Below are 21,466 nucleotides of genomic sequence, written 5' to 3'. Positions count from 1 at the left end.
AGGGATATAATAATAATCTATTTGAGCCTAATTGATATACATTTAGAATAAACCATTTGTCTTCATAATGACAATAACACACTGTTGCTATTTTCACTGCTAGTTATTATTTGCGTGGAAAGCATTGACGTGTCCAAGTGTTTACGTTCATCCCTAAATAAAAGACATGAAACATAAAAACAAAACGTGACAGCTCTAATCATATGTCCTATGAATTAAAATGAAATGTCTTGATATCCTGACTTAATGAATATCGTTGATAAGTAGAGGTGTGACGAGACACTTAGCTCACGAGACGAGACATGAGATTGGGTTCACGAGACAAGACGAGATTTTTGCACAGTATTCTTAAGAAATCCTCAATGACAAAATTCATGACTGGAAAAATTGTCTGCAGGAGCATTTTGATACGTTTTAACTGATCATCTTGTAATGAATGCCACTTCAGTTCTACTTTCTAAGTATGAATTATCACATGCATTGAAAGACAACAACTCAACTGACTGGCTTTTCTCCTGTATGATTTCACATGAGTCTCTTCAGACCGTACTGTTCATGACTTATGAGCTTCCAGAACTTCTGATAGAGGCTGTGTTACATCCTAATTGAACTCCTTTCCACAAATTGAACATAGAAATAAAAACAGTATGAATAACAAAAATAAATTTCTTATTAAAGGGGGGGTGAAATGCTCATTTTCACTCAATCTCCTGTTAATCTTGAGTACCTATAGAGTAATATTGCATCCTTCATATCTCCAAAAAGTCTTTTGTTTTATTATATTTTTAATTGAAAGATAGGCTGTACCGAGTCTTTCCGGAAAAAAACGAGCGGCTGAAGGCGGGCCGTGTGGGCGGAGCTAAAGCTGTGCTAACGCGCCGAGCTAACAACACACAGAGACATTTGAAGCAGTTTTACTCACCGCCCGGTTCCAACGCACGACCGCAAACCTTTATCATTGTGACTGCTCGATCCTTAAGCATTAGACGATCTGCAAATCCGTCGATCTGGGCTTTGTTTATAAAACAATCATCGTCGAAATGCAGGGAACAACAGTCTTACACAACTCCGTTTATGCTCAGGAAAACAAACTCCATCCACGGGTTCCTTAACGCTGGGTTCTTTGGGAATCTGTGCAGGGTTGTCTTGCCCTGGCAACCAAAAACACACTTCTTTGGTGACATTGACTTCCCAAAAGCCGGGCAGGGCGCTTTGATGGCGAACTGCTTTCACTCTCTTGCTCTAGTCTACGAGTGCGAGCGTGCCCGTGATCTTACCGGAGAAGTGCCCTTAGGACCCATATAAGGAAATTCCGCTCTATCTTACGTAAGACAGAGCCATACTCGAAAAAAACTTTCCGAAACTTGTGACAAACCGGAAGGAGTATTTTTGGGACAAAAATACTCCTTCAAACGTACAACTTAGTTTTTGAAACTTTGTCCATGTTTAGCATGGGAATCCAACTCTTTACCAGTGTAAAAAACTCAGTATGCATGAAATAGCATTTCACCCCCCCTTTAAGTGCAAACAATAAGTGGAACCATAATCAAAGTACTCTCTCAATATTCAAAGTTCAAACAGAGACCAAAACAGAGACTAGAGTTAAGAGGTGGTTAAACCTACACTGTCCAGCCTAAGATAGGTTTGATATTGGGAGACAGGCTATTGTATGTAGCCTAAATTGCGTGCATTCAGAGAGCTCGCGTTTTACTGTCGCCTTCGCAATCGCACATTGTGTACAGGGAGCGGCGGTGCTGAGCGCGCATTCTACAAGATTTATCAGACGCATAGGCTCTTTTGCGCAACGACTCCGCCATGGTCTTGTCAGTCTCACTATGGTCAGTCATCTCTCACCTTACTCTCGTCACATGATCAGTGGACTGTGATTCCTGCAGCACATTGTGGGACTGCAGCTCGTGCTGGATGAGCAAAGCAGACGTTTACAATAGTTTACAACTGAAGCAACCGTTATCCAACTGAATTAAATGGTTTTTATTTCAATAAAAAAGCAAAACGACAGTGGAGGCGGTGCAGCAGTGGGCACTGTAGTGTGATGTAAACATAGCAGTGTCGTATTATATGCTAATTTCACCCTAACGCTCCGTCATGGCAATATCGCGAGACAGCTTTTCACCTTGACGAGAAATCTCATCACATTTTAATATCGTGATACTCTATATGCAAGAACTGGAAGCAACACGTTTGACAGACAACTCTGACCCTACCCCAACTCTAAAGAGAAATATACGTAACACTATGTGTAACATTTATTTAATGTTTTTAAATGTATATAAGTATATAAGTTATAAGGAAATAAGTGCAATTAAATAAAAATAAAATTATGGTAATAGAATGTGAACAGCTGAACATCACTGATCTACAGCATATTTGGACAACAGTTTAAACTTTGCCTTTTTAATAAAGCACAACCATCATTGGCTGCAATCCTCAGCATGAATTTAACAGAAATCATATGCATTTCATTGTCATTGGATACATGGCCACATTTCGAATAAAGTGATGAAGTCATGGAGACGTAGAATGAGCTGCTATATCTGTCTCTGTCGTGGTCTGGCAGTAAGTTCCCTAATTAAACATCAGGAACAGATAGAGGAGAAAGACAGAAAGAAAGACAGACAGAGAGATATAATATATCAGACCCATATCGCCCAAAGATCAGTATTTTCACACCTGACATGTAGTGTTACACTATGTCTACACTGCAGGCCAATGACGCAACAAAAACAAGAACGCTCATGTTATAATCAATAAAGCTTCATTAAAGCGCTCTAAATTTGTTATGTCGCTCGCTCTCAGTATAGACACTGTGTTTATCTGCACGGGTTTCAACTGACCTGTATATGAAGACTGTGACCGTTACGATGATGATAAAAATGAAGCACACCACTATGGAGATCATCTGGTGCATGGTGACCGTCTCTGAGGAACAAAACCAAGAACACAATGTCCACACATAATTTCATTATATTTCACAGAGACAGCAGTAAAGTAATCTAACCTGCTGCAATCATTTCATACATTTTATTCTGTCATTTATTCACACATTTTATTCAGTACTTGAAATCATGTAATAAAGTTTCAATGAGAACTTCATGAAATTGACAAAAATCCATTACAATGAGGGCTGTTGCTAAGTAGGCCACTTCTTCTTGACAAAGGACTAAATCTTAATCAGATGGGTCATTTCCATAATGCGGTCTTAATTTGCTGGACCTTAAAACTTATATTCACATTGATGATCACATCAGTATTTTTACCTGTTCAAAAGTTTGGGGCTCATTTTTTAAAAGAGATTTATACTTTTATTAATCAAAAATGCATTCAATTGATCAGAAGTGACAGTAAACTTTTTTCTAATCTATTTCAATTTCAAAACTTTCTATTCATCAAAGAATCTTGAAAATATATCATGGTTTCCACAAAAATGTTTACGATGATGATATTAAGAAATGTTTCTTGAGCAGCCAATCATCATATTAGAATGATTTCTGAAGGATCACGTGACACTGAGACTTGACTAAATGGCTGATGTAAAATCACAGGACTCAAATAAAAAACAGTTAATCTAAATTGAAATAATGTTTCAAAATATTATTGTTTTACTGTATTTTCGATTAAACAAATGCAGACCCGGTGAGCATAAAAGACTTTTAAAAAAGCATAAAAAAATACTACCGATCCCAATTTTTTTTGAATGGTAGTGTAAATAATTCCCCTATTTTAATATGAGCCATTTTGGTCTGGGTCCTTAATGACATCATCCTCCAGGAAGTGACAATTTTGCAGGGAAAACAACAATACAAACATTCGTAAGTATTGTGTAATGTTTTGTGCTATTAGTTGGTTTCCATCTTATCCTATAATTTGTATGGTCATCCTATAATTGGTATGGTTGACGTGCCTGATCTTTACCAGAACATATTACAGTAAGTCTGGTGTACCCTTTCACAAGCATTTTCATATCAAAAATTGATGAGACCACAGAGAAAATGAAGCCCTCACAATAATGATGAACTGCTATGTGGTATTTTTGGATCTGTTATTACCCTTAACTTAATTACGTAAGATTATAGAGCTGTCTTAAAACAACATGGAACATTCCTTGATTTAATTACCACGTTAATCATTAACTCCAAGTGTTTCAACCCACTTAAAAAAAAACATTAACTGGTCAACCAGTCTTAATATCAAAGCTGATTGCACAGATTCTACTTTAAAACATTGCACTAAATTATAATGATACACATAACTTGGCAACACTTTACACCTTTATATATACTGTGAGCAAATGTTTGCATGTATGTAATGTATATATTCATGAATATGCATGTGTGTATATATAAATATAAATGCAAGCACATGGAATATTGATTTGAGTCAAATTTATCTAGGAAGATATATTTTGGAACATGATTTTGGCTGAGAACAGTGGAGTCTGGTGTGTTTTCATAGAGATCTATTATTGTATGAGTTATATGGGTCTCCACTTACTTGCCAGGCAGGAAGGGTTGTCATTTTTGAAGCCACACAGAGGGATATCTGGAGGCGGACTTCCCTTCAGCCAGTGCACCTTCATCCCTGGCTCTGGAATCATCTGTTTCTGACTGCCATTATACACGGACACAATCTAAGACACACAGCAATCATTTCAGCAGTGTTGAGGTGGGTTTAGCCAGTTATGTATTTTAAATGTGAAAAGGTGTATGTGATCAAATGAAGGGCTCTGTACCTGATAAACTCCTGTATTCGTGTCGGTCATGTCCCATAGAGCAAAGTCAATCTCCCGATCGCCATTCTCATCTAGCTGAACGAGTCCGGTAACCCCTTTGAAGATTAGAAAATAAATAGATCAGATGTTCATTCTATGCTGAAAAAAGCTGGAGTGTCAGACTGCGCAATAGATTTTGAGCCTTATTTCATTGTATGTCTCCCAGTAAAACATTTCCTCGTGAAGGAGTACACATTAGCATACTTTTAAAAAGAGTACTTAGAGAAATAATACTTTAAAGGGGTGGTAAATGTAAAATGAGTCTTTGATGTCCCCAGAGTGTGTATGTGAAGTTTTAGCTCAAAATACCCAACAGATATTTGTATATAGCATGTTAAAATCGTCACTTTTTGAGGGTGAGCAAAAACACACCGTTTTTAAGTCTGTCCCTTTAAATGCAAATGAGCTGCTGCTCCCAGCAAAGAGGGCGGAGCTACAACAGCTTATGTTCGTTTACATCACACAGACATGCACTGAACATTTCAAAAACTTTTAGCATTTTATGTTCAAACCGGAGTCAGACAATGATGGAGAGACTCAAGAAGAAGTGACAACGTAGAATGCAACAGGACATTTCTGATTGGTTGATGAATTTATGTAGCTTACGTGTAGTTATCTTCTACTCATTGATTAGCATATTCTGTCATGATAATCTATAAATCGCATTCCCGGGGGCGGGGTTTATGTAAATTTTCGGGTTGGTGATGTCTAACCCTGGAGGAATGTTGTGTAGTCTCTACCAGGCGTTTGTTGTAGTCCTTAAAAAGCAATTTCTCTAAAAGCAAATATCTCCCTTTGCTTTGAACTTTGAGCGTTGTAATTTTGCAGATGTTGTTTATGCGCAAACAGCAACATTACGCATTAACTAAAGTTAGAAAAGTGAAATCATAATCAACCACCCCTTTAAAAGAATATACTAAAGTGTGAACTGAATGTAATGTTTTCAGACACTTCATTGCATTGTAACTGCAATCACATTAATGAAAATGTGTCTGTTTAAATTTATATTAAATGCAATTAGTTGAACTGACAAAGCATTTATGGTAAACTAAAACATACTTTAATTAAAACTTGCGTATGGTACATTAAATATATTTGTAATTAAATTGTATCTAATATCTAATAACACACTACAGTTATAATTATAATCAAGTACTTTATATGCTTTAGTTAGTTAACACATAAGTGTTCTTTAAAGCACAACAAAAGATTATTAAAATGTAATGATTTTTGTGTAATGATCTTTTTAATTGACATTATACAGTAAGTGCACTTTTTAAGTGTACTGAAACATATTCATGAACTTTTAATATCTTTAAGTACACTTAAGTGGCCTTTTATTTCCTTAATATTATATTATCTGCAAGTACAATTTATTATTTTATATTTTTATAAGATATTACTTTTAAGTGTACATTCAATACACCTTTTTTCGACATTTGGTCTAATTTGCACCGGCAAATAACTGTAGCAGTTTAAATATCACTGATGGATGAACACAAGGCTAACGCAGTCAGCAACAGATGCACCTGTAGGAAAAAAAAATCAAAAAAACAAACACACCACTCACCTTGGCTAAACAACACAAGGGGAAGGAGGCTAAAAGATAATCACACCTCATTTATCCAGTAGATTTCCCCATCATTGATGCAGTAAGCACTGAGCAAGCACACTATGCCTCTTGCCAGCAATGTGACTCTTTCCTGGCGCTCAGCATTAATGCTCACAAACCTGACTGTGCTTTTCTGATGGCACTGTGCCCAGCACACTTGAGTTCTGCTAACCCATGCAGAGGCATTCAATAAGATTTAAAAAGCCAAGTTTCTCTTGACTTAGTAAAAAAAAAAAAAAAAAACACACACCTAACAAATGGCTTATTTCCATTTGACCTGCTAGACATATTTAAACAGATATTTAAAATGATCTAGCCCTGTTTCAGAGCATCAGATAGCTCTCTTAACAGAAAATGACAGCTTTTAACATTAGATCTAGAGGCCTTTTAAGATGACATATTTTTCTTCTCAGGGAAGAAGCGTGTGTGTGTGTGTGTGAAATAAACTGGCCACTGAGAAGTGAAGTACAATTGAAAAAGAAGTAAATGTTAGCACTATTTTTAAAGGAAGACTAATGCAAATAATGTACTTTAACGAATATACTTGTGTAAACTGAAAAATGTTTCAGATACTTAATTCCAATTAAATTAATATGTATTATAGTTTGAATTTATATGAAATGGAATTTAATATACTTTTTTTGCTCCACTTTAGGACATTTAGAAAGGATATTTTTTATATCAGATATTCCATTCAGTACATCCATTGCCATTGCCACATGATTAAAGTGTACTGTCAAATGTACAGACATGCATTTATGGTAATATACTTTGATGTCATTTCTTTTGAAACTTCATGTAATTTGTAAATACATTTGTAATGATAAAGCTACAATTTAGTACAGTTAAAATATGTTAACTTTAAATGTAAAATCAAATAACACACTAAAGGTAAAATTATAATCAAGTACTTTGTGCTTTAGTATGTTAGTCAACACATCTAAATAAGTGTACTTTTTTAAAGCACAACAAAAGATCATTAAAACAACAATTTTATATAATTTAAAGTAAAACCTTTGATTATTTGACATTACTAGTGAACTTTTAAAAATACTTAACTTTGTTGAGAAACACAATTATATTATCTGCAAGTACAGTTTTTAAAAAATATACTTTTTAAGATCTGAAGTACACTCCTGTACACATTCAATACACTTTTTTCAGGTTATTTTTCTAATGCATGTAATTAGAAGAATAATTCACTCAAAAATCAAACAAGTTATTTATGTGCCCTGATGTTGTGAAATGAAAAAAAGATAATGTTGTGAAATTTTTTTTTTTCACAATAGTGACAGGCTGTAAAGCTTCATTAAATGAAACTTCTGTCATTATCTCCCCCTCCCTCAAGTTATTTAAATTAAATAAAACAACTATGCAGGTTTGGACCCTGAACCATACGCACTAAAGTTGATTAGAAATAAAAAACAGCATTTTTGGAACAACATGACCATGAGTAAATAGTGACAAAACATTGAATTAAATTTTTGGATGAACTATGGCATAAATAATTATAGAGGCATGCTAAGAATAACTGAATTTGTGGAGGAACTTGGCTGAACCACAACAGTCTGATTCTAGTTATAAAAGTCTTTAGAGAGTTTCTATTCCAGAAGTCTTTTACTCCACGTAGATTTACCCTATAGACCTTCTATTTTTGCCTTGGCTTGTTGATACTGATCAATAGTGCTCACCATGGGAAGCAAGACAGAGGCAGACTGCAATGGAGATGAGCATGAGATGACGTGCTAATATCTTGGGAGCAGAAACAATAATGAAGCGACTCGGAAAATACAATAAAGACTGAATCGGGCAAGAGCATGATGAGAAATCAATGCTGAATAAAGAGACTTAAAGACTGTTGTGTCTAGAGAGACTCTAGAGAAAATAGATGTTGTGAATGCACATCTCTCTCTGCAGTATTTGTTATTTGGGCTCCCATGGTCCCAGCGGAGAGCCAGGTTCAGTCAGCGGCATAGAGTTTCATCCCTGACACGGCAACACGCTGTTTCCATTTGAGCCACACTAATAGGGTGGCAATATACTGTGTGTGTGTGCAAGCGTGTATGTGTGTTAAGTGAGGTTACGTGCATGTGTGCATGCTCAGGGGGTGTTTGTCTCTCCTATCGAGGACATAGTCCCCCCCCACTCCTCAATATCTGAGCCGGAGCGTACCTGTTTGTGCAGCATCAAATTGAATGAATTGGAAGAGTGGTTACTGGAGCCTGACACAGCGTGTTCTCTTTGAAACAGCCCTTTTAGTCAGACTGATGTCAGAGGAATGTATCTTTTTATGAAGTTCTATGTAATATAAATATCTATGTAATTAGACTGTGCTAGCGTTAGTTTGAAAGCCTCCCTCTTGCGCGAAGTGGCAGCAGAAAAAAGCAACGCTGCCGTGACTGGCATGGCTTTCTTCCTATAATTTCAGCTCTAATTATCTTGGTATTTCCAAATCACAGTAGTGAAGCCAGAGGGAATTACATGTGGGGTTTGTTGTTCCTAAAAATCAAGTTGCTTACTTTAAGAAAAAAAGCATAGCCTAAATAAATGAATGCTAATATAAATAAATGTATAATTTAAGCTACTCTTAGTTCTGTAATAGCGTCCCTGTAGCTTGACAGGTAGAACGTGGAACTAGCAGGTCATGAGGAAAACATAAACATACATTAAATAAAACATTTGACGAATGTGATTGTGGTAAAAATGTCAATGCCAAATTAAATTACACATGTCTAATCATTAAACTTGTATTTTGATTGGTTGTTCTTTTCCCACCACTCCTTCGTTTCAATGGTTACTATAATGTAATGAGTTAATTTGTCCCAGCTGTGTATGATTAATAATATTGTTTCTGTTTGCTATTTAAGATGCACCCTTTCTTTCAGTCTTTGTCGGATCTCTGTTGTGTTTATGAGTGTTTTCCCTGCCTGTCAGTTTGTTCCAGAGTACTATTATTAAAGTTTGAGTTTGTATCTATAATCAGAGTTTTCAGTCTGTTCCAGTGGAAACCACAGTGTGACAACAGACATTAAAAAAACTAATAGAAATGTTAAAACCCAACAAAATTACTAAAACTGAAAATACAAAATAAAAACTAATTCAAAATATATAAAAAACAATAATAGCATCTCAATGTATAGTTAACTGCTGAGCAAATTCAGACATACATCAAAATGCTGATAACCTTTCAAATCATTCTCATTATAAAACCCATCAATAAAAGGAACTAGCATTTATTTAAATGATAAATTCTGACATCAAAATGCAAAAAGGAATGTTAAAGGTATGAACCTGCAAAGCAGAATCTAATGGACCAGGGGCCTAATGTATAAACATTGTGTTAAACATGGTATCATGTGGATGGGAATATGCATGGAAATTATATTCAGATGACGTTATGCACGTTATGCATGTATGCATCTTTCGCTGACTGGGTTTTATAAAGGGAATTTTGCTCTGGGGTTCTGGAGTGAAACATTTGTGAATGAACACTTTTAGGATGATATCTATGGAAAGTTTTATACATGAGGCCCCTGCTCAAGTTGTTAATGACTTCACCTATAAAATACCATTTTTGGCATTTAAGAGACAATACACATTTTAAGCTTTATCTGATGTAAGATGCATTTCAATGCACTCACTCACAAAGAGTGTGTGCCGACAGCATGACTGTAAATCTTTTTCTATATTCATACTGCAAAATATTTACAACTACAAACACCAAGTGCTTCCTTTTATGACATGTTTATATATATATATATATATATATACACTCACCTAAAGGATTATTAGGAACACCTTACTAATACTGTGTTTGACCCCCTTTCGCCTGCAGAACAGCCTTAATTCTACGTGGCATTGATTCAACAAGGTGCTGAAAGCATTCTTTAGAAATGTTGGCCCATATTGATAGGATAGCATCTTGCAGTTGATGGAGATTTGTGGGATGCACATCCAGGGCACGAAGATCCCGTTCCACCACATCCCAAATATGCTCTATTGGGTTGAGATCTGGTGACTGTGGGGGCCATTTTAGTACAGTGAACTCATTGTCATGTTCAAGAAACCAATTTGAAATGATTCGAGCGTTGTGACATGGTGCATTATCCTGCTGGAAATAGCCATCAGAGGATGGGTACATGGTGGTCATAAAGGGATGGACATGGTCAGAAACAATGCTCAGGTAGGCCGTGGCATTTAAACGATGCCCAATTGGCACTAAGGGGCCGGTCTGAGTATTTCACAATCTGCTCAGTTACTGGGATTTTAACGCACAACCATTTCTAGGGTTTACAAAGAATGGTGTGAAAAGGGAAAAACATCCAGTATGCGGCAGTCCTGTGGGCGAAAATGCCTTGTTGATGCTAGAGGTCAGAGGAGAATGGGCCGACTGATTCAAGCTGATAGAAGAGCAACTTTGACTGAAATAACCACTCGTTACAACCGAGGTATGCAACAAAGCATTTGTGAAGCCACAACACGTACAACCTTGAGGCGGATGGGCTACAACAGCAGAAGACCCCACCAGGTACCACTCATCTCCACTACAAATAGGAAAAAGAGGCTACAATTTGCACAAGCTCCCCAAAATTGGACAGTTGAAGACTGGAAAAATGTTGCCTGGTCTGATGTAGAGGTCTGCACTCCCGCGGGAGTCCCGCGGGACCCGCGGGTTGCGACGCAAAACAGTGCGGCGCGGGACAAATTTTGAAAGGTCATTGCGGGCGCGGGCGGGATGATGGAGGTGCACTTGCGGGTGCGGGCGGGAGGGATGATACGCTGCACTCCCGCAAATTAAATATGAGTGTAAAGTAAAATATATAAATGATTAAAGTAGCGTACATAATTTGTAGTTTTGAGGGAGATTCTGTTTGGCAGCAATAAAAACGTTTTAAAGGTCCCGTTGCATGCGATTCCATGTTTCAAACTTTAGTTAGTGTGTAATGTTGCTGTTAGAGCATAAATAATATCTGTAAAATTATAAAGCTCAAAGTTCAATGCCAAGTGAGATATTTTATTTAACAGAAGTTGACTACAAAAAACGGCTCGATTGGACTACACCCCTCTACATCCTGCATTAGTGACATCACCAGAACCGTTTCTTGACTAACCTCCGCCCACAGGAATGCTCCCTCAACTCTACTGGCTACTTGCGCACTTCTTATAACTTAGCCTACTGTGTTTACTCAGCTCTTACGGTGATTTTCTGAAGTAAAACTGACGCTTCATCTTTTGTGTGATGTACAATAAACTTTATTAAACTCATCAGTATATGTTTGATCATCATTCAGACAGCAGACTTGTAGGCTATTAATAAATAATGGATACATAGCCTACAAGCAGATGACAAATACGTTATAATAACCGTAATTAAACTACTAAACCATACCTGTTTCATCTCTATACAGCAATCTGACTGTAGGCATTATTGTCCGACTCGAAATGAACGCCGTTACTGAGAGTTTCTGATATTATCATCATTCCGTGAGATGAAATTTTCCTGACAGACTGAGCACGAGCTCATGAAGCTCCGCCCCCTGTGTCGTCCAGCAGCAGCTCATTTGCATTTAAAGGGGACACACTGAAACGGCTCGTTTTTCTGAGCCCCAAAAAATGTCAATTTAAACATGCTGTAAAAAATGATCTGTTGGGTATTTTGAGCTCAAACTTCACATACACACTCTGGGGACATCAGAGACTTATTTTACATCTTGTGAAAAGGGGCATAGAACGGGACCTTTAAGCAGCCTAAACTTGTGGATGTTGTCCTTTGGAGTACGGGCAGGGCCTAATCTCACGCACACTTGTTTAGAGACAATTCCTTCCCGCTGCTCCGTGTTCGAACTCGAAAGCTCAAAATAGACAGCAATAACATTCTAACATTATCTAATATATAATTATATATATTAGATAGATAATAATATTACCTAATCGAATAAATTTTTTTTTTTTTTTTTTTTTTGGTTACTGTTAGCCTACTAGTGAATATTATGCTGTTCGTAGGCCTAATATGGGACCGTTTCGTGTTTTGGTGATCACATTTTAAATGTTTAAATGGCCTGTAGTCTAGGATAAAAATGATCCGTTTAACAAATGTTCCTATGTGTGTAGGCCATGCCTAAGGCTGTTTTTATGTTACATGATAATTAAGCCTATTGAAATTTGGGCCGATTAATGTTTATCTTTGTTGGCGTTAGTTACTGTAAGGAATTATGTGCGCACGCATTTTTTTTCCAAGACCTTTCGTGAGACAGAATGTGAACATCCATCCTGCTGCCTGCCGTCTTGCGGGCATTTGCGGGCGGGAGCGGGACATAATATCACAGATGCGGGCGGGAGCGGGACTAAAAATGACAAATCTTTGCGGGAGCGGGCGGGAGCGGGACTGAACACTGCGGGAGCGGGCGGGAGCGGGACTGAACATTGTGTCCCGCGCAGGTCTCTAGTCTGATGAGTCTCAATTTCTGTTGAGACATTCAGATGGTAGAGTCAGAATTTGGCGTAAACAGAATGAGAACATGGATCCATCATGCCTTGTTACCACTGTGCAGGCTGGTGGTGGTGGTGTAATGGTGTGGGGGATGTTTTCTTGGCACACTTTAGGCCCCTTAGTGCCAATTGGGCATCGTTTAAATGCCACGGCCTACCTGAGCATTGTTTCTGACCATTACCATCCCTTTTTGACCACCATGTACCCATCCTCTGATGGATACTTCCAGCAGGATAACGCACCATGTCACAAAGCTCGAATCATTTCAAATTGGTTTCTTGAACATGACAATGAGTTCACTGTACTAAAATCGCCCCCACAGTCACCAGATCTCAACCCAATAGAGCATCTTTGGGATGTGGTGGAATGGGAGCTTCGTGCCCTGGATGTGCATCCCACAAATCTCCATCAACTGCAAGATGCTATCCTATCAATATGGGCCAACATTTCTAAAGAATGCTTTCAGCACCTTGTTGAATCAATGCCACATAGAATTAAGGCAGTTCTGAAGGCGAAAGGGGGTCAAACACAGTATTAGTATGGTGTTCCTAATAATCCTTTAGGTGAGTGTATATATTCCCTTGGTAATCAAAAGCACACATCACATATGCATGAGTTTAAACATGTGGGACCATGTGGTGAAAGTGTGCATGGAACTCTTACTATAAGAGGACACAAGAACTTTATATTGCCAATCCCAAGAGGGATTGCGGACAACTGTTGAATCATGGGAAGAGGCTTATAGAACATTCAGATGGTTTGCCTGGGTGTGGGAATAGACCAAGTGGGGTCTTCTCATCTCACATAAAAAGTCTCACTCACTAAATCAATATTTTTTTTCCTGACCAAAATATGTCCCATTAGTCCCGTTCACATAATCCAGATGATGTGAAATGCACCTCTAAACAAAAATGACATGTGTTGCTTTGACCTCTGCATGAGGGTTACAATCATTAGTTGTCCAGTAATACAGGCTGTGCTTTCAATTGGGACAAGGTTGAAATTGTTTAAACTTTAGCATATAGCATTACAATACTTGACCAGCAAGCAATGCAAGTTGGTGCTTTGCTCCAGGGCCCTATGAAATCCCTATGGGGTTTATTTTCCCCAAAATTCTGCTTTCCATTTTTTTTTTTCAGAATTCCTTTTTTTTAGTTGTTTCAAAAAATTAAAACAATCAAAAAGTACGTCTAATCAATTGATTTCATAAAACTTCATAGAGCCCCAAGTTTAACACTTTCAGGCAATAAAAGGTCTACAGATGGATCAATTTCAAGCTGGAGGAAAAGTTACATTCCATATACCTTTCTTATTTTGTAACCAAAGCAACTTAATAGAATTGGCACTTTAAGGGGTATCCAATACAATGCAAGACCTAAGGTCAGATTTCAATGTTGGCGGTTGGCAGAGGGACTGTAAGAATGAGCAGACAGTAAGAATTAAGCCTTTGGTTCTCAATTGTTTAAGAGCAACTGATTTTGAGTCCTTGGTCGATATCAAGTGGATATGATTGCACGTTATAAGACCTTCACAGCATGACAGCCCTTCACACTGACGATAGCATTTGCCGGCCTGCGAACAAACTGTCGATAACGTTCCCTGCTGGAGTCAAATGTAGTTGCTTTATAGAGAGTGGCTCTGATCTTAGCGGCTTCTGCTACTCAGATTGAATTATAGATAAAAATGGTGCCCTTTTCATGTGTAACTGTTATCAATGATGCTTTTGAGAAAGGTCTGACTGCATATGTCATGAAAGGTTCTATATGCAAGATACTTGTCGCAGTAAGCCAATATCAGTCTTTATATTATCCTGTACCTTTTGCTAAGCTTATGTGACTCGAATGATTAAAAGATGAGAAGCATCAAATGCATGCATTTTTAACTGAATTTCAGAAAAACATGCTCAGGTCACCCAGAAATCACTAGAGTACAATATTTTTTGGTGAGATTCATTCAAATGACATATATTATTTCATTATTCATTATTTCAAATGACATTACAGTATTCGTCATTCATCATTTAGTTTCTTTCTCTTATCTTTATCAATATATTAAATCCTATGTATCCTACCAAATGCCAGAGTTTCAGTATCATTTTGCTTATGAGGGACCCCTTTCCTAAAATAAAAAGGCCTCTATGTATTTTCATTTATAATGTGTGAGAAAAAAAGTGTGCTATTATAAAACTGCTTTTGTGTTTAATAAAATGAATATACCAAAGCCACTGCAAATTATGAAAACATTATCTGGAATATCATATATTATATAATTCAGTAAATCATCATGTTAAATATATCAAAGAGAGCAAATGAGTAAAAAGAAATTGGGGGTTTTGAGGGCTCTGCTTTGTGTTCCCTGCCCCCCCCCCCTCTCTCTCGTCTTTGAGAGAGGAATAGATTTGCTTTTTAAAGCTGTCTGACAGCAGAATGGGTCTTTTGAATGGCCCAGAGGTGCTTAGATCGATAAGGATAGCATAGCCACTGAATGGACTGTATTTACTGCTGAATGCAGATGATTAGCAAGAGACTTGAACGCAACCTGGAGCAAAACCAAACAAGAGTGAATACAAGGAGGAGAATGAAAGCGTGTTGGTGAGGATGGACAGCTGGTACAGTACATCCCCATATTATGTAATCGAAGCCCATGGTTTGATAGAAATAGATCTATTTGGATAAAGTGACAATAATATTAGCATATACATCAGCATATGTTTTTATTTATTTTTAGTTCACATTTTAAACATCTAAAATGCATGCCATCTTTAGATATCTGTATGCATGGGTCATATATTGAGTAATAATAAATTGCTACTATAAATTTTTTTGAGATTATGTAGAACTTAAAATTTCCTCACCAGTCAAAAAAGAGATTTTTTTTTTAAATAAACGGCATAAATGGCTCATTCAGACTTTTCATATTTACATACAGATGACATCTATTCAGTCACATTGATGTAATCAAAGTAGGACAGGTACTATTCATATAAAATAACAAAGGAACTAATGATTAGAATAAAATATGGGAAACTCATACTCAACTGTTCCTGGCAGTGCAAAGTCTACACTGCACCTGACAGCAAACCCATAGCTTGTGAGTAAAATGAAGCAAAACACTGTAACCCATTTCATATCTGAAGAAGTTTTAGCCAGTTAATTTCTCAAAGGATACCCACACATAGAGGGTCTCTCCCTTGTCCAAGCTCATGTTAGTTCAACTAATGTTAACAGAGACATCTTTTGATCTTAAAACTTTAAATTAGTAAATGTTGTTATTAATGAACATTAATAAAGATTATCAAATGCTGTAGAATATTAGTTCTTGTTGACTATAACATAGTTAACCAATGTTAACAAATTAAACTTTACTGTAAAGTCTTATCAGCAAGTCATTTGTTTAGAATATGATACATTATGCACAATTGTAATTTGCTTTGACCATCAATACAGTGAACTTTATCAATAAAGTTGCTGTATGTGTGAACAGGTTGGAAAATGGGGAAGATAATTAAAGAACAATTGTTGGAAACCGGGGAAGATAATTAAAGTACAATTTTTATTACAAAAAAACCCCAAAACAATTTGTATGATAAATACAATTCAGTAAAAAATACAAAATGATTAAAAATACCTAACCTTTTTTGCTTAATTTCTCTAAGCATTACTAGCTATATGGAACATTTCTATTTTTTATACTCTTTATACTTTATATTCATAAATGCATTCAGTGGAAAAATACAGCTGGCCCTACAGTATTAGAGGGGTCTGTTCCTGTGTGAAAAATCACAGCTCACGGGATGCAAGGGTCCATCTGGGGAAGAGACATCGCATCAGTGTCAGCTGCATGTGGTGGCTAATGTAATCAGCATGGAGACATGAGGAGAGTGATTGACAGGTTCATCCCCTGATCAAATTTCCTCTCTTGAATGAGGTAGGGTGTTACCAGATGAGACAAGGAACTTAGGATTGGGAAAATGAGCCCAAAAGAGGACATGTCAAGGGTGTAATCGCATGGTTAAAGGATGTCCTCATGGACTCTGAGGGGGGTGAGAAGGAGGGATGTGGGTTTCAACATGCACACCAAATGGCGTTAATTTATGAAGAAATCTGAGAGAGGCCAGGGAGTAGGGCTACAGGGATTGCGCCACTGGGAAGATGATCTCTTTGACTTCAGGAAACCCATGATGCAGGAAAGGAGTCACTCGAAAGGGATGCTGAGAATAGGAGATATTACACTGCAAAGTGGACATATTTACGTATGTCCTCGGACTCATAAAGGAAAGAAGTTTGCTTCCACATGAACTATAGAGCACTGTGGGAAACGGCAGGAGATTAGCTGCGCTGTGGTTTCCTGTGCAAAATATGGAGGATTCACTCTTAAAAAACAATGTACAAACTGACAAATAAATATACACCCACACATACCACATGGCTTAAGATAGTGAACTATTGCTGTGCGTAGCTTAAATCTAGTGGCTTAATTTAAATTGTGTATCTGGACTAGTAAAATCCAGATTAAGTTAACTAGTGGCTTAATGTGTATCTGGGTGTTAACTAGCTATGTGTGCCTGAGCCAATATGGCTCAAGATTACCTAATTAGAAACACGTACTGTGTCGTTAACAAACAGATATCATGTTGAAGGCTGATAGAAATAAGGAAAGTAAAACCCATTTGAAATCAGCTGAAATCTGCCTGAATGCACTCAGCGAAGCTAATGAAAACATTTTCCTTGGAAAATAGGCGTCGTTGGAGGTTTTGTAACAAAATACGGTGAAGCCCTGGTTGAATGCGTACTGTATATGTGTGTGAATGCCTATTTCACTTTAACTTGTTCTCATATCCGCAATGCTTAGTCGCTGTATCCTCACAGCAATTACATAGACTGCTTGCTGCAGATGCTGTATAAACACTATAACGTGCAGCTTACATGCTTAGACATTCACTCCTGCATTGGTCACTTATTTTAGATGTTGAATTTCAGAGGAATTCTAAAAAGCGTGCTGCAGACTGCTACAGCAAACCCTGACCAAGTATATGAAAGTTGAGCAGTAAGCTTATTGGTTGCTGATGCAACATGATCCAATCAGCTGAGCCCTGTAGAGAACGATGTTATTGTATAGAAGATTGAGTTAAACTTGAGACCTATCAGCCTGTCATCTAGAGTTTCATGACAGAACTTTGTATTTATTTCTTTGAAACTTGAAACTTACAACTTTAAATGCTGCCAATTTCAACCAATGACTATAACTTTGACCAATACATTACAAACTAGATATTATGTGATTATGTTCAGATACCTCCAATCCAGTCCAATTAAGAGCAAATCACAATAAATTAATCCCAAATAAAAAGAAAAATCTGAGTAAAATAAAGAGACAAAAGTTTAGTATAGATTTAGGGAATTTAAACTTTATTTAGACAAACATGCACTGGGTAAAACTGTGATCCTCATACATAAATTTTTCAGGCTGAAGCTGTTGTGAAGCTAAACACTAGCACATGCTGGATCAGGGTATCCAAACTAAGGCCTGTGCCAGCACTCTGCTCTCAGTGTAACAGAAACCCATGTGAATCAGCACAATATATAGATCATATTACCACATTTCAGCGGTTATGCTTGAGCGAGCATGCTTATCAACCAACTTTTATGACTCATTGCAATTATGTCTTGATTAGCACATCATCAACATATCCAAGCAAGCTATTTTCAAGAGTATGACTGTTAATCGGTTTACACATGACACTAAAGCTCTGCTCCAAAACTACTGATCTGCCTCCATACACAACATTTAAAGCCATCATAAGTGTGCTCCCGATGCCAGAGCTGTTGGTAGATAGCAACATTATTTTGTCTTGTAAGAGATAGTTTTTCAGTATCGTTTTGCTTATTAGGGACCCCTTTCCTAAAATAAAAAGGCCTCTATATATTTTCATTTCTATTGTGTGAGAAAAAAAGTGTGCTATTATAAAAATGCTTTTGGGTTTAATAAAAATGAATACACCAATGCCACTGCAAATTATTAAAACATTATCTGGAATATCATATAGGCCTATTATATAATTCAGTAAATCATCATGGTAAATATATATTAGTTATTTACATTTTAATTAACCACAATTTGTAAATAATTAGCAAAAAAAAAAAAAAAAAAAAAAAACCACTGCAATTCAAAACCTGAATTTTCAGCAGCCATTAATCCAGTCTTCAGTATTACATGATCCTTTAGAAATCGTTCTAATATGCTGATGTGCTGCTCAAGAAACATTTCTTATTATTATCAATGTTGAAAACAACTGTTTTAGAATTATTTGATGTATAAAACGTGCAAAAGAACAGCATTTATTTGAAGTAGAAATATTTTGTAACATTATAAATGTCTTTACTGTCACTTTTGATCAATTGCTGAATACAAATATTAATTCATTCCCCCATATTAAAACAATTAAATCAAGATAGTGGACAAAAGAAATATTGGCAATAATTTAGCCTACATCTTAACTTATTAACTTTTACTTCTATTTCATAAGTATATATAATATTATATTATATATATATTATAGAGCAGCTGCTTTTATAGGCTGTAGCATTTGAAACATTCTTCTAGGCCTGTACAAAAAAATAAGTAATTGCTAAAAACAAAAAACAAAAAGAAAAGCTATGGTTAATATTGACCATCTTAACCTTTTCTTAAGATCTTCAAAAAAATCAATTACAAACACTTGAAAGGCGTCTAAAGGGGTCCTTTAATACTTGCGAGGAACCTAAAATGGACTCTAACATGTCATCTGTAGATCATCTCAGCTTTTCCCTCTGTTCTGTTTCTTGGGGGATCTCAATTGCATCATCTATCAGCCTCTCTCTGCTGGACAGTCCCCTTCATATAGCTTTGAGAGAATTTAGTCCATGTCTTCTTGCATGGATACGAATGCTGATCTGAGGGCCGCAGATCCTCAAAAGAATCTCATCAGAGACCTTGTGCCCCCTGACCTGAGCTCAGGTCATAAGTAGCACAGCAGATTTATGACCTGAATCTCTTGGGTAATAATGTAAGGGTCACTGGGACAGTGAAAGAGCGAGGTGGAAAGCACTTAAAGTAATGGAAGTGAATGCCGCGTCAGTGTTATCATTCCTCCCTATGGGAGCTCGGCTGCACAGCCATTAAAGCCACTATTAGATAAGTGTGCTGTGTGCACTGATGCATTTATTAAATGCTCAGCACTGCTTCCTATTAACTATAGTGTAAAATAACTGTGCAAACTGAAGGAAATCAAAATGCCACTGACATTAAAAACAGGGCATCGGACTGGGTGTACTTGTGGGTTATACATCAACAGAAGACAGAATAATTAATGTTGTGGGTATAGCAGATACTGTCTTATCTAAGCAACAGTATATTTTTACTACATGGTCCATCTCCCTGAAGTCACCTAGGGTTAAGTGTCTCACTAATGTTTAACCCCTGCTGGGATTTGAACCAACAGCCTTTAGATTTCCAGCCAAGATCATTAACCACCAAACCACACCACCCCATTAAAGTAAAATATGAGTTCCCTTTCGAATGGGAACTCGCACTGCATCTGAACAAGACGCTATGGGTAACGCCTCCAGAGTGACCAGTTTCTATAGCACGTGTCTAAATGCGACAACTGCATTGGCCGGCGACAGCCTATGACGTTACGGCCGCGAGTATAAAAGTGTATAAAAGCATGTCATCCTCTTCTTCGTCTCCAGGGCCATTTGTTGTGACTTGTCGGTAAGTAATTACAACGGTTAGCGTATGCAAATGTTTCAGGAAGTGTGATCCGTGTCCATTTTATTTGACACCAGATGACACACGACTTGTGCTTAATTTCTTTGGGCGAGGAGCATGCGCGCTCTGTCCTCGAGGGAGTAGAATGCGCACACTGTGAGCATTTTTCATTGTAAAAGCTCTGCTCTTGTTTTTGTCCCTCTTCTTGAGGGAACTGGGGCAAACACCTGTACTCTGCAGTTCAGGACCTACAATCACTGAGGCGAGGAGGAAACTAAGGTCGGGGGGTCTCAGCTTGCTGAGGAGTTTGAGAGAGGTATGGCCCTTTTGCGCTCCTCAGTGGCTGACGAGGGCGAACTGCTGGAGGAGAATGTTTTGTCTCTCACATCCTCTGATCCAGCAGGCAGTGCTCTGCAGCCTTCGAGCCAGGATGAGCAGGAAATGACGGAGGAGGGTGAAGAGTTTAGGAAAATGGAGCCTTCTCAGCATTCACCAACTGCCCTGCGTATGAGGAGTTTATGGACTGCACCTCGGGTAGTTTAGATCTACCTTGGGGGCGCAAGATGGTAGACTAGATGAACTATTTTTATCTGGACATAACCCATGAGCTTTCCCTTTCTTCCTGATCTCCACACAAAGATCAAGAAAGCTTGGAAGAATCCGTATTCGGCCTGCATCCATCGATTCCAACATGACAATTATGCAAATATTGAAGGGATGTATGTGCATGGATATGTGTCGATGCCTCCCATTGAAGAGACCATTGTAGACCGATGGCAGCAATGATACCTTTCTCCTCGATTCACCAGTTTCACCTTCTGAGCTG

The 21,466-nt window shown here is 37.5% G+C and overlaps 1 protein-coding gene across 2 annotated transcripts in view; it reads right to left on the bottom strand.

The window, feature by feature from the left end:
* Window positions 1-21,466, bottom strand: part of npr1a (natriuretic peptide receptor 1a) — a 128,627-nt gene that overhangs the window by 19,806 nt on the left and 87,355 nt on the right. For both annotated transcript variants that reach the window (XM_081377372.1, XM_081377373.1), the window contains exons 6-8: window positions 4,751-4,845; window positions 4,513-4,648; window positions 2,856-2,940 (exon numbers count right to left, since the gene is read on the bottom strand). In XM_081377372.1, the coding sequence (XP_081233498.1) occupies window positions 2,856-2,940; window positions 4,513-4,648; window positions 4,751-4,845 (316 nt within the window). The remainder of the gene's footprint in view (window positions 1-2,855; window positions 2,941-4,512; window positions 4,649-4,750; window positions 4,846-21,466) is intronic.

The sequence above is a fragment of the Scardinius erythrophthalmus genome, assembly GCF_964197995.2.
Source record: "Scardinius erythrophthalmus genome assembly, chromosome: 10".
Taxonomy (NCBI): Eukaryota; Metazoa; Chordata; class Actinopteri; order Cypriniformes; family Leuciscidae; genus Scardinius; species Scardinius erythrophthalmus.
The sequence above is the reverse complement of the archived record's forward strand: the minus strand, read 5'-3'. Positions and strand labels throughout refer to the sequence as shown.